At 45.4% G+C, this 14164-nt stretch overlaps 1 protein-coding gene and 1 long non-coding RNA gene across 2 annotated transcripts in view; one reads left to right on the forward strand and one right to left on the reverse strand.

Moving 5' to 3' along the window:
* BST1 (bone marrow stromal cell antigen 1) overlaps nt 1-14164 on the reverse strand; it is a 54041-nt gene that overhangs the window by 8625 nt on the left and 31252 nt on the right. Inside the window, exons 11-12 of the mRNA XM_038178314.2 lie at nt 1213-1345; nt 521-656 (exon numbers count right to left, since the gene is read on the reverse strand). Coding sequence (XP_038034242.2) covers nt 521-656; nt 1213-1345 — 269 coding nt within the window. The remainder of the gene's footprint in view (nt 1-520; nt 657-1212; nt 1346-14164) is intronic.
* On the forward strand, nt 5888-8613 carry LOC110352211 (uncharacterized). The gene is made up of 3 exons (XR_005265356.2): nt 5888-5976; nt 6308-6513; nt 6902-8613. It is a non-coding gene; the product is annotated as an uncharacterized lncRNA (long non-coding RNA).

Below are 14164 nucleotides of genomic sequence, written 5' to 3' on the forward strand. Positions count from 1 at the left end.
AGGAAAGAGAATTTGCATGTGTTCGAAGGTCTTCCTCTTTACTCAGACATGTCTCAGTGAGACAGCTGGAGGCCCAGTATGCAAATAATTCTCAGAAATCTGAGCAAGGAAAAGAATTTCTACACATGACAAACAGGTCGGCTCTTGGCAAATACTTTCTGATCGTGTTGAAAAATTAAAATTTGCCCACCTTTTCCTGTAATTCCAGCCCAGTTTAGAACTTGCTAGCCTTAAGCACTGAACCAGGAATCGTGTGGGCAGCAGAAACCCAGGGTCCCTCCATACTACCCAATCACTGTGACTAGCCTATGGCCAGAACCCCTTTGAATGGGATTCTTATTTTGCAGTTTGTCCTACTGAATTTTAAAATAAAAATTAAAAAAAAAAAAAAGCTTTTAAAATAAATTATAAGAAAAGACAATGTGAAAAGGGACTGTGTCTAAGTCTAGATATACAAGAGAAAAGAATAATCTAGAATTCTAGTACTCATATTAGGTTTGCAAAAAATAGGACTTGTTACCTGGGGCCGAAGCGTCTCCACACCATGAAACACCATCAAACATATAACCCAGCAAGGTGTCCTCCAAGGTTAGGAAACCGTGACTGGATTTTGTGTAACGATGCGCGAGGTCGTTTGTCTTGCTCCAAAACAGTGACTGTGAAATAAGGTACAATGAGCAATAAGTGATACTTATACTAGAGCTGGTCAGGACATTTTCCTGGACAAAAGAAGTTTTCATGTTAGTGACGGAGTTTTAGTTTTTTACTGAAATGCTGCAAGTTCCCATTAGCGGGTCAGTTCTTCTTTCTGCAGTCCTTGCTACCATTTCCAAAATTTTTGGGGTAGTTATTTTTCATGGAAATGGATGTGCTCAACCTTGAAAATATTTTGAAAGAAAAGTTCTGAGTAGTTCACATAGCATATACATGCAATTTGTTGTGTGCTTCTGAACTATAGATGGAAGAGCAGATTTTTGGAAGCAGCGTCCCTCTACCAGCAGGGTTGTGTGCTCCTTACAGAGATCTGCATGCCCAGGGAAGAGGGATTAAGCTCTGTAGCCTAACCAGGATGACTCTGGCAAAAATATCAGTCTTGTCAACCTACAAACATCCCCAGTTACTACAGAAAAGATCCATTGCTCAGAGCACTGGGCAGCTATGTTGTTTCACAGCAATCCCCCTTGTGTAGCCTGCCCAGAGCCATGTCCTTACCTTGTTGCAGGGTATGGGATGACTTGCCAACTCCATTAAAGGCTGATAATCTTCTGCGGTAGTGTTACAGGGATTCTTGTAAATGAACGCATATTTTAACGATTCCCATATTTTTAGGCAATCCGTATCTCTGCTGAAATATAAAAACATAGTTAATTAGTATTTATGAGTATTTATGATCGTAAAAGGATCTCCTGTTTCATTTAAACACTATGAATAGATTTTAAAAGAGTTCTGATCATGCTCAGGCATCACCACATATATTATGCATTAAAAAGTAGAGTATCTTCATTGAATTGAGCATAAACCAAGGAATGAGCAGTTGTAAAACATCTCTCCCCTGCATTTTGTATTACTGATTATTGCAATACCTGAATGCCTTCTGTGTTTTTGTCCCTTAAGAGAGTGGTGCTAATAACTAGGATATCAAATTTCTTGATTATTCATACTAAATCATGAGATGAATGTGGCAGAATATAGCAAAATGTGCCTATGAGCTTCCTTGCTGAGTATTTGACCCTACCGAAACAGTATCTAAAGTTTTATCTAAAACGTAAGAAGAGGTCTGGGTATTTTGGACCTGGTATTTTCAGTTATGGGGAGCTTGCACCTATGGACTCTAATGGAGCCACAGGTGATTTGAACCCATATAGGTGAGATCTGAATCAGGTGCTCGATCCTCCAGTGGATTTTTTTCAGTCTCTTTGTGATGTTCCACTGTGTTACCAGCTCTGCTCTTTCTGTTCTCCCTGGTGTGAACCAGGAATCCCCCTGAATTTACATGGGAAGAACCAGTGCAAGCCAGGACACAACCACCACACCTCGGTCTACATTCACTTCTTAGCATGTTGCTTCACCAGCCCTGGAAATAAAGCACGTCTCTGCTGATGGAAACAGAACTCCTTTTTGTAACACCGAGAGGAAATTGGTTGTACACTGCTGACAAGAAGTCCCTTCTCTGCACCGAAGCAGCTCCACGCTCCCTTGAAGCTGTAGCATCTAAGGCGTGGGACTGCTCAGGACGTCTGCTTTCTTGTGCTTGTAGGAACGAATGAAAACTTTAGTTTAAGATTTTTAGGTAATTCCTAACTATTGTCTGCCTACTATGTGTTTTCCAGGCTGAGCCCACGGGTACAGGTCGTGCTGCTGCAAATTCAGGCCCATTTTGAAAGCCAGCCCCTGGGAGTGACAGCCACCCAGCCATTCTGCAGCTCTCTTCCCTGTTCTTTATCTAAATTCCAGAAGTTGACTGCATCATCCCATTGTCAGCATGCTTGAACAGAGCTGTTCTAGCTACCTGAGACTCATTCTCTCTTTCTTCACTATTTGTAACCAGCTCCCAGGGTGTTCCCACTGAAAGCTGTCTGAACAGTGGCCTTTGTCTGTTGTGCAGACACAGATGTCTTGTAGAAGTAGCAGGGATCAGTTAGTCGGTGACACACAGCTGCAGGCTTCATTTCCTGCTGGCATTCGGGTAACAGGCAGGATGTGGAATTTGATTAGTCTTACAGATAGTCCTGAAGGGATTAAAAGGATAGTTTGGTGGCAGTTCATTGAGGATTTCAGAGTATTTTACAAGTGAATCGTCACTACAGTTGTGTGAACTCATTCCCACTGCTTAACTTGATCCCGATTGCCATTGAGTGCCTGTTTGAGCATCGGAGGGGTGAAGGAAAGCAGGCAGCTGAGCCTAGCCTGTGGGACCCAGAACCCCTTCTCAGCTCCCAGCCCTTTCCTTGCTGTGCTGGGATGTGTCTGCATGTCAATGCTCTTCCTCCCTAAACCTTATGGAGAAGAAACATCACACACACAGAAGGTCAGAGGCTTTTTGGATGTGTCCAGAAGAGCTACAGCACCACCTCGCAGTGGCAATGCCTCTCCTAGATGTGCAGCGGGGGCCTGGGCCAGTATCACACCAGCAAGGACCACAAAAGACCCACAGGGATCCACAGCAAGGCATGAAATCTAACAGATAAAGCAGTGCTACGAGCCACAGCTGGTCACCTGTCCGTTTATTCTTTCATACAGCAAAGTTTTGCAAGCTGGGTTTCAGTAGACAAAATATTTCTCAAGGAACCACAAGAAACCCTGGGTTTGATCCCAAAGGCAAAGAGGCAAATGACAGATACATTACAGAGCGGTTCTGCTCCTGGCTCTAGCGATGACGACGAGAAGCACGAAGCAATAACCATGGAGGTGATGCTCGATCCAGCCCAGACAGCTTGCTGACCCCTGAGCCCGAAGCACGGCTTTCCCAGCACTGCAGCGCCCCGAGCTCAGCACTCGGTGCCGTGCGTGGCTGCCCCGATGGCTGGGAGAAGGGCGCAACAACAAACCTGGCAGAGCTGAGCAAAGCTATGTGTAACGGCACAGCGGTGGCAGGGCTCAGCCTTCACATGAGGGAAGCTCTTCTGCAGCTGGTAGTGAACAATAAGGCATGAAAGGGACTTTATATAAACTCAACCAGTTCAGCTTTGCTTTGCAAGTCACGCCATGCAACTCCCAATTAAAAAAAAAAAAAAAAAAAAAAGAAAAAAAAAACACACAAAACCTAAAGAGTATTTTGTTTTCACTACCCTTGCACATCACTGTACGTATTTTACATCTGAATAAAAATAAGTGATTGGTTTGCTTTTGGAAGGCCATTTCTCATACAAAATACACAGAACCTGTACGTAAACATGTATACCAAATACAGGTTTTACCTCGCGTCTCAAGAGTTTTGACTACACAGAGTTTTGGCTTTGTCTGATACACAACAGGCACTGAGAGAGCTTTATGATTTGTTAATCCCAGCTCCAGGAAGAGATGGAATTCCTTCCAGCCTCACTGCTGATAGAGATGAGAGAAATAAAAGAAAGAAAGGCTTTCATCCCTGGAAGTCTTTAAAAGACGTTTAGATGTAGAGCTTAGGGATATGGTTTAGTGGGGACTGTTAGTGTTAAGTCAGAGGTTGGACTCGATGATTTTGAGGTCTCTTCCAACCTAGAAATTCTGTGATTCTGTGATTCTGTGAAAATATGTGCCTGGAGTATGGTACTTAACTCCACTTAACTGAGAAAAGAGGCGGGCAAGTGTTCAGGCTTGACACAGCAAAAGATGTTGAGATGCTCCTGTGATGCCTGGTGTCGTGGGGAACTGGCACGTAACGAGCTAAAAGCTACTGAACTTGCACTTTCAGGTGGAGCAGAAAAAGGAAAACCTCAGAAAGCGATGGCTGTGATAGGATGTGATAGGGCTGCTTAGGAATTTTCTAAGCATTTTCTTTATCAGGAAAGTCCTGATCCAGCACATCTAAGACTATCATGTCAGTGATACCCTCACTGGGAAGCTCTCTCAATGGATTCATTTCCTTTTCTGTCTGCTAAAGAAGAAAGGAAGGGTGAGCGCAAGTACCAGGAGCCTGTGGGGAACGTGCTCATGTACCACCCTGCTGCAGGACTCACGTGCTTTTTCTGTTTTGGGAGGTTTCTTGTGTGTTTTGGATTGCATTTTTATTAATTCTGCGTCAAGCAAATATCCTATCTTTATGTATTTATGTTTGTGTAATGAATTTCTTCCCTCAAGGCCAACTTTGTTTATACTGATTTTTTTTAAGGCCTTTATTCTGTTACAGAATCCGAAAAATTTAAGCCGAGTTCAGTAACAGATAAAATAAATATACAATAATTGTATGTGTATTTTTCCCCAAATTTTTAAAATGAATATAGCTTGGGAAATGCTGGTAAATGTGAAATAATAATAATTAACAGGAAACACCATGAAAGCTGCTGTGAGCTCAGGAACTGCCCCTGTAGCCCTTTCTCTGGAAAGCAGGGACTGCAGAACTGGGCCTTGGGAGCTTTTGCAGGTGAGGGTCTGCATCCTGTACTGAGTACAGCAAGAAATTAGAGCTGAGGTACCAATGCACAACACCATTATAGCTCCATTTCCTTTTAAAATCCTAATGTTATGTATATGGCAAAGCATATCCTGCATTTTCTTTGTATTTGGGTAGAAGTTGCATTTTCTTCCAGTGAATTTGAGTATTTCTATCCATTTACTTTTTTTATGAACACCATATTAATTTATCAAAAGGAAGCTGGGGCCAAGAATATTTCCATTAGCAGCTGTCCCAGCAGCCAAACTTTAATGCGTGTATTATAAAACTGGACAGCTTCTGCATCACTGTCTCCTGCATGTAAGTACATTGGCCTGGCTAACCTTGAGAGAGCACTCTTGCACTTAAAGGAATAGGATGGCATCGAGAAATCTCAATTAATATAGAACTTTTATTTTCTTTACTGTGCAATTGTATTTTACATTGTTTTTTAACTGGACATGACAGAGCAAATTCATCTGCAATTGAAATTGATTTAATTGGTGTAATAACAAGGGTGAGTTTCATCCCTGGTGACTTTAGTTACAGCACGAACAACATCTCGTTTTCAGTTCAGCACTGGATGCTAAAAACATCCCATGAAGGGCAGTGTTTCCTTGAGCTGTGGTGCCCCCAGTTTTTCTCTCAAAAATTTGAGAGAGGTGCTTAAAGTGCAAGACCCATACTAAACCCCATAGGTGTTGCTTATTAAACCCCGTGTGGCCTTGTATGTGCCCTCACCCCAGAGCCCTCCTCATTTGCTACCACTGCCAGCTGAAATAACAATGTGGGTATGCACCTGAGTGCTTAGAAACTTGGCTCTTTAACAAGTCAGTGAGAAGTTGTGGTTGTAACAAAGCTCCTGAACTCCATCAGAACGGTCCACACCGTGCTCCAAGTGTAAGGTATCATCTTCACCTGTGAAAGACTGAAACCCAGGTGTTTCAGAAGGAGACTGCACACCTATGGAACTAAATGCAGTATTTCTGCATCAGACTTTGCCTACTTATCTGTTTCCCTGCCTCTTTTAGGTGACTCGCAGCAGCTGGAGACAGTATGCAATTTATATGTTTATATTCAGTTTATTTTATCATGTGAGCTTATGAGTAGCTATGCCTACGTGGTCAGAAATCATGCAAAATATGTCTTTGTCGTGTATGTCAGACCTGTGTAACCCCGAATCCTTTTGCTTCTTTTTTTTTTTTTTTTTTTTTTTTTTTCCCCTAAATAATTTAGGGCTGCCCCTTCCCTTCTTGCAGCCTCACCGTGTCCCACTTTTTTGGAGTCGCTGCAAATCCCAGCCCAGGGATTGGACTCTCCTGCACACAGCCTGCTGCAGACAAGCTCAGGCAGGGTGCACACTGCCATCCAGCGGGAGAACTCGGTGGGCTCTCTGGAGCATCTCCATCCAACTGGGCACATCTACAGATGCCAGAAAACAGGTACGTGCATACATCGGATCAGATTCCTTACTCCTGTTCGAGCATCTACAGTCTCCCAGCAGGTATCTTGGTGCTAAAAATTAGGCAAATTGGAATTGTGAGAGGTCAGCCCGTGTGCTGTCAGAGCTGGGGATGTGAGGAGGCTACCACCTGCTGCTTTTAGCACTGGGATAACACCAAAGGGGAAAAATTACCACGGGAAAGAATGAAGGAAAAAATCATGGCAGAGCTACCAACCTCAAAGCTTTCAATGACCACTAGCATCCCACTGCCCACTCAGCTTAATTATAATTGTCTGTCACCAAAATGCTGACAGTTATTGCTGTTTTTTAATATGAGAATGACATAAGGTGTTTTTTGTTTGTTTGTTTGTTTGCTTTTTTGGCAGCTTGATCTTGTAAGTATTGCTCTCTGTTAATTAAACAGCCCAAAAGATGGTAAAGAAAGCAATGCAGAAACTGCCTGGAGATAGAGACAGGCATCCAAAACCTTGCCTTAGAAAGATGACACCTGGAAAGGCTGCCTTGAGGCAGAGCAACTGTCCCCACAGCAGAGGTGGGGAGCTGAGAGGTCTGGAAGAAGAAGTGCAAGCTGAGATCTCTCCTGGGCGTACCTCAGGGCTGGGTACGTTCATGGACACAGACTGGGAACAAACAAGGGCTCCTTGTCATCCCAGCCCTTCCTTCTGGCAGGAAAGTGAAGGAAGGCTTCAAGGGCAGCTGAACGTGTGGCTTTGGTTTGTAACTCCTGCATTGTTTTTGCTCCTGGACAACACAGCGCCTTGCAACCCTTCCTGAAAGTGCTGGGTCAAGAGGTGGCAGCTATAACCAATGAAAAGTTCATCTACACATATATTTTTTTACCAGTCAGATTTCAGCCTTCCCAGGTGAAAAAACAGACTGTTTAAGCAGGTGGTGTTTTCAGCGATGCTTAATAGGCTGGATGCAGTCTCTAGAAAAACTGAAGTCTTACCTGGCCTGCATTTTGTCAGAGGGCTGCAGTTACTCTACAGTTTAAGTTTCCAAGTGAGAGCCATGCCATCAACAGATACAGAACCAACAAATTTAAGCTGGGAGCTTACCTCTTGATTAGAAAGCATATTTTCAGTATTGCTTTAATATTAATCTTGGAAAAACACTTCTTTTTGGATCTAAATAAAAGTAAGTGACAGCAGGGAAACAATCAATGGTCTAACGCAGCTGCAGAACTATTTCCTGTGACGTGTATTTGCAGTACATTGGGGTTTTTATAGCCCTAAAACTGCTGGGATGTGGCATAAATGCAGTAAATCAGGAGACTTCCCTGCCTTAGGGGTGGCACGCGTCAGCAGGACAAGGACAAGGGCACAAACCAGACTTATTATAACACTGAGTAAGCTCCTTGGTAATACCTTACTTCGCTGTCATCTCCCGGGAAGACAGACTGCATAGCCCGCATCTCTTTTTACTCTTGAGGAAGCTCTCCACTTGACCCCAGAAAGGAAAAGGATGTAATCCTCTTATCTCAACATATATAAACAAACGGGTGTTTCCCCACAGTGCTCTGAGATGTCCAACAGCTCTGCACCACACCTTGGCAGTGACAGCTGAACTGTGCCATCAGGAAGCCACCCCCAGGCTTGGCTCTTCCCACTGGCAACTCTAAGGTGTACAGATCCCAAGCACAGTGCTGGGAGGGAACAAGGTTTCCCTTTCATCAACAGCGAGGTCTTAGATGCTAACCTCAGATCTCAACAGCACTGCTGTACAAGTACGTTGATGATGGCCCTGGAGAAAAGACACTGAAAGACGACAAGAAAACCCAAATGGAGCCCTAATTTATAGCCCTGAATAGTCACCCTGAATAGAAACTTGCCTTAAGCAGCGGAAGGACACACTTAAAGTGCTAACAAACACCTTTTTGTGCCTGCTACATGACAGATCCCAGTTCCCCAGGAAAGCTCAGCAGGCCGTGTTTCAGTGCAAGCACACCTCTGACCAAGATTTGAGCAGTTGCTAACCTTTGTAATGATTTCATCTCAGTTCCCCAGAAAGGGTCAAAGTCATTCCAGTACAAGTTTGGGAAAAGCAAGTGTAGCAGATCTTGTTATAAATACTGAGGGCTGGAAGAAATGAAACGGAAGAAATGAAAAACCAAACTACAACAACAGCTAACAGAGAGCAGGTATTAAAGGCAACACATTTGCATACGAAACAGGAAGGGAAATACTAAAAGCATATGCCAAAGCACTGTAAGAAATCTTCTTTCTTATCCATTTTCATGTTGGCCACCTTAACACTGAAGGACAAAACAGAAGTACCAACAGATACCAACACCACGGCTGCTACAGAGGAGCCAAGCTGTTTCTTTTCCTATTTACCTCGCTGACCTCTTGAAAGCCTAAAAGCGTTATCAAAGGAATCGAAGAATAGGAGGGCACCCCTTAACATAAGGCATGTTTTCTTAACAAAAAAAAAGAAAAATCTCAGGTGAGTTTGAATGTAATGTCATGGCTACATCAAATAAAGCTCAGAGTATTTGTGACATTGAGCCAAATCATAGCTGTTGTGAAGTGCCGTGCTCGACATAGAAGTGTTAAAAGTCAGCAAACAAACGCAAGGAAATTAAATTAAAAATGCTGAGCAAGACGTGAAGGCATAACACAAAAGTAAGCATACAAAAAAAAAAACCTGCTCTTGAGAAGAAAGGATGGTGCCAGTGCGATAGTATCTCACACAAAATCATGGTGCCATGTGTTTTTTTTGGCAAAATATATCAGCATCTCCACAGCCTGCAAAGGAATGGAAAGGAACAATGCATCCATGCTCATGCAGTCAGAAGGCAAAGCTCTCCTGAGCGTGCGCCAGCTTCTACTAAATTTAATGGAACTACAGACTGTGAAAATTTGTTATAAGGGGGATTTGTGGCCAAGTTTAGGAACATTATTTTTCCAATTGTATGTGAGGGGGATGCCTATGCTGTATGTCCACACAACATTTAATGAAACTTTCCATTTGCATCTCCATCACAGGGCTTTGCATCTCAGGCATGCAGAGATGGCTGGGTCTGCACAGCCACATACGCTACCTACATGGCTCCTGGTCCACGTCCCTGCTGCTCTCTCACTGGCAGAGGTCAGACAAGAAATGAGCTGGCTTGTCTCTAGCCATTTTGTAGTAGTAGGTGCTTGCAGGCTTGGCTTGGTTGAATCAGCGATGGGTAAGTGATGGCAGATCTGGAGGTGAGGTAGCGCTATCTGGGAATGACAGATTTCCTGAACTGCAGATGTAAGGTGAGTTTACTTACAGACTGAAAAAGAAGCATTGCTTGTGTCTCCCAGATCATGACCCCCTTACAGATAATGTTTCTTACCCCTTCCTTCACAAGGTCACAAAGTGCTAATTGCATCTGAGCTCAGCCTGCCAATTCAAAGGGGCAAATCAAACCGGTGGGCTTCACGGCAAAAGGTTTTACGCTACCCCTGTAATTACCTGTTCTCCCCCAGAAAGCAAAAAGGTGCAAAGCTCCTCAAGAACATCTGCTGAGCTCAGGGTGATGCTGCTCTGCCCAGCTGTGAGAGCCAGGCTGCAGAGCACGGTGCCACAACGCAGGATCTGCACCAGCTGCTAGAAAACCATTCTGATTTCACCAGAGCTGCATCCCTGGCAATTTAAATGTGTATTCTGTGAAAACTGGATGCGTGTAGGTAGCCAGAAGAGGGAGCCTGTCTTCCTGGGAAAGAGGACACGAAGCAACTTGAGGTCAAATCCCTTCCTCAGCCAGAACTGCCTTTGGCTGTTGCTCAGACGAAACTACAATGCATACCAGCGGCCGTGGCGGACAAGCATGGGAATTCTGCAAGAGTTGTGGAAACAGAGTTTGCATCTGTTGTTAATGCTGAAAAAAACAGGACTACCAAGCTGTGACAGACTATTGATTTAGCTGTGCCTTTTGGCAGCAGCCAGTATTTTCAGGGAAGCTGAAGAGAAATACTGGTCTTTAATGAAAACACCTAAATGCGCAGCTCTGTGTGCAGGGAGTGAAACCCCTAAAAGCTGCCCATGTACCCCCAGCACTGTTTCCTAAAATTGGACTACACACACGACGAGGAGCATTTGGTATTCCCTGTCTGTTTCTCCCAAACTTTGGCACAACAGCAGTGGTACTCTGGAAGAATAGCTGAGGAAACTGTAAACAAATGACTCTTGAGCACGATGTACACACTGCTAGGTGAGCATCATCACGACAGCAGCAGCAGAAATACCGAGGATTTTATCACACACAGGCAGTTACACAGCCTTATCACCGAGAGGTGCTGTATGAAGCACTTAGGAGTGGCTCTTTAGCAAGCAACTGCAATAAATACAGTTCCTGAATGTTTTTATGGTTCTGGAGAATATAAAAATCAATTGGATAGTATCTGATTGCACAGGAGGTGCTTATAAACCCACACCACAGACAGCAACAGTCCTTCCAGGAACCTCACTGCCGGTGGCTCCAGGCCCTGTTTCTAATTAGAAAAGACAAGAGCATGAAAGGAGCCAGCTGTCTGTGCCGTGTCCAGAACTCCACCAACGTGAGGGGGTGTGCAAAAGACACCTGGAGGATTAAAGCAACCCCAATGGTGCAGGTGTCATTCCTTGGTGGCATGTCCATGGCCCTGCCACAAGATTTATAGTACAAGGTTGCAAAAGCAGAGCTAAGTGGTGACTATAGACTCACGGCCCCCATCTGTGATGCCTGTAAGTTAGAAATCCCATATTAATGTCAACAATCCCCTTCTTTTCCCAAAACCAGACAGCTCTTCCAGTTTCAAAATACAGCATTCCAGAAGACAGCAATAGCCACACTTGCTAACTACTCCAATGAACAGACTGCTACTTTCAAAAAACTGAGAACGCTGTCAAAGACGTAACGTAGATGTCAATGGCTCCAGTATAAAAAAGTTACAGCATGAAAACATGTACACGGGTTTACTAAAAGCAGAGCTTTTTAAAGAAATGTGCATGTTGGTGTTAGATTAAAAGGGCACGAACAGACTATGGACAGATTTATGAAGAAAACAGATTTCTAACCATGGCAGTGAGGTTCCCATAGCAGAAGTAGCCTAAGGCTACAAAACGCCTCGCTGAGTATAGGACACAGCTTGAGCAGCTTACAAGTGTGCCTGAGCTTCTTCAGTTCCATGTTCCTACTCCTTTTCTTTGATTAAGTGCACCAAAGATTCCATGCAAGGAAAGATCCAAGGCCTACATTAGTGATGAAAGAGCATGGGATGAAAGACAGAGGGTTCTCTGATGTGTCCTAAAGGCACTGGCTTTGTTATCAGGAAGTGCCAGTGATAAAAGCAGTTATAGTACAACATACACCGACCTCAGTAGGATCAGAAATGGGGAATCTGAGGTTAGGTACCCAGAAAAGGCAGCACCTAGGTTTTACTTCTCTGTGCAGGAATCTCCTGAACATTTTGGGTGCATGTAAATGAACATATTTTTTTTTCCATTTTCAGTGCTCTCTCAGATTTTACTTTGTTTATTTAATAAAGTGAAAGAAAAAAATCCTACTCTAGAGATGCCACTGAAATTATTTAGCATTGCTGGATTAAGCACAGCACAAAATCTTATACCTTGAAAAAACAACCTTTTAGAAAGCTTATAATCGTGTGTTTGCAATTATTTCAAAAGCATTCTTGAAAAAAAATTAAGCTTATGATTCCCTTATGGTTCAGATTCAGATGGTTTTGTGAAGGAAAACACAATAATTTCACATTTAGATATTGAGTCTACCCTTTAATAAGCTGATATGAACTTCTAGAAACCTGTATGTGATTTTGCAAAGGCTTCGGGAGCTTTTTTAATTTTATTTTAAAGGAGAAGCTGCCTCACTTACACTGCAGCCACTCAGGTGTTTAACATAAAGTGGGTGCTTAAACCTCTGCGTGCTCAGGCCATGATTTTCCATCTGCCCGTTGCCCTCCAAATGCTGAAAATCAGCTTTTTTGTGCAGCGCTGAACAGAGGAACTGAAGAGGAGACCAAATCCAAGCAAGTTACATCCAGCTTTGTTTCCATTGGCTCAGTGTCACAAACATGAGAGGTGACATTGTCTTTTTGGAGCCCAAGAGCAGGATGGCTCCGTCACTGGGCTCACAGAAGTGGAAATATCTACCAGAGGCTTACTGAGGACACAGACAGGGTGCCTGGTGCCCCAAGAAACGATGAGAAACCCTGGCTGCTCTGAAACCCGTCCTGAGCTGTTTGACATCACCATTACCCACAAGGAACCCAGGAAGCTCCTTACTTTGTGCTCTGCCTTTTCCTGCAGGGCTTGAGAGCAGAACATCAGCTCTCAGCCCTAAATGCTGGCTGGGACCAAGGAATCCTCCTCCCCGAGCAGCTCAGGGCGTGAGGGCACCTGGGGCTGCCCACGTTGGCCATCACACTCCCGGCACTTCTCCTGAAGCTGTGCTGGAGGCTTTGCCCCGTGCTAAAAGCATCTGTTTCAAATAACCCTAATACATTTCCCAACACTCTTCTAACACCTCTGTCCATCCCAGAAGTGTGTCACAATCCTTCTCCTCCTTCCTGGGTAGCGGTGGCTGTGCGAACGCAGCGTTACACACCGCAGGACGTTGGGCAGGTCGGATGTACGGCGAATTAATTGCCTTCCCTTCCATACTCCGACCTGTTACAACCCAGCTTCTGTTTCAGCTGCCTTTAATGGTGCTCCCATCCGTGTCCGTGGGCGCCTCTGGACCCGGGATAATTACAAATATTCTCCCTTCTTTAGCTCCCCACCGCCCCATGCCCATCGGGTTTGGCTCCACGCCACCACCACTCACCCCAGCGCCGGGTGCCGCTCGGCCAGGTAGCTGTAGCACCTCCCCAGCACGATCTCCCGCAGGTTCCTGGTGGTGCCCCTGTCCTGCCACCTCAGGGGCCGCCCGCCGGACGCCTCCCTCCCCGGCATGAAGACGGAGGCCAGCACGACGGCCAGGACGAGGGCGGCCAGCAGCAGGGCGATGCCCGCCAGCAGCACCCCGCGCTGCCGCCTCCGCGACCCCGGCATGGCGGCGGGAGGCAGGCCCTGAGGGGCAGCGGCTCGGAGGTCCCGAGGGACAGCGGCAGCTGCGGGAAGCCGCCGGCCAGCACCTCCCCTCCCGGCCAGGTCCCTCCGGGAGGCGAGGCTGGAGCCCCCCTGGCCCCGTCCCGCTGGTTTTAAGGGCGTTGTTGCCGGCCCCCGCCTCGCCTTTCGCCGCCCTCCCCCGGAGGTCGCCGGGGTGCGGGGCCCGAAGTCTTCTCCCCGCGGAGTCCCCCGAGCCCTTGTGGCGGTGCAGAGCCACCCGCCCTGGGCTGGTGTGCGAGTTAAAAGTGAAATAAACGTGTTTCTAAACGCTCGGCGTTTACAGCAGGCGATTACTGACTTTGTGGTTGTCTTACAAGTACGGGGAAACTAATCAGCAACCAGCGGGGCACTTTCTGTCTGTCCCTGCAAAGAGCCAGGGCTCAGCTGGCACACGAATTTCTGGCAGTGTGTAAGCTGGGGTGTCCGAGGTTTAGGGAATAATCCGACAGTTCAGTCAGTGCTCAGTCCTTATTCTCCTCTCCACACAGCACAACTCTGCTTCCTTAGTCAAAAGCCACCGTAAAAAGGCTAAAATCTCGACATCTAAA

This window comes from Anas platyrhynchos, chromosome 4 (genome assembly GCF_047663525.1).
Source record: "Anas platyrhynchos isolate ZD024472 breed Pekin duck chromosome 4, IASCAAS_PekinDuck_T2T, whole genome shotgun sequence".
Classification (NCBI taxonomy): Eukaryota; Metazoa; Chordata; class Aves; order Anseriformes; family Anatidae; genus Anas; species Anas platyrhynchos.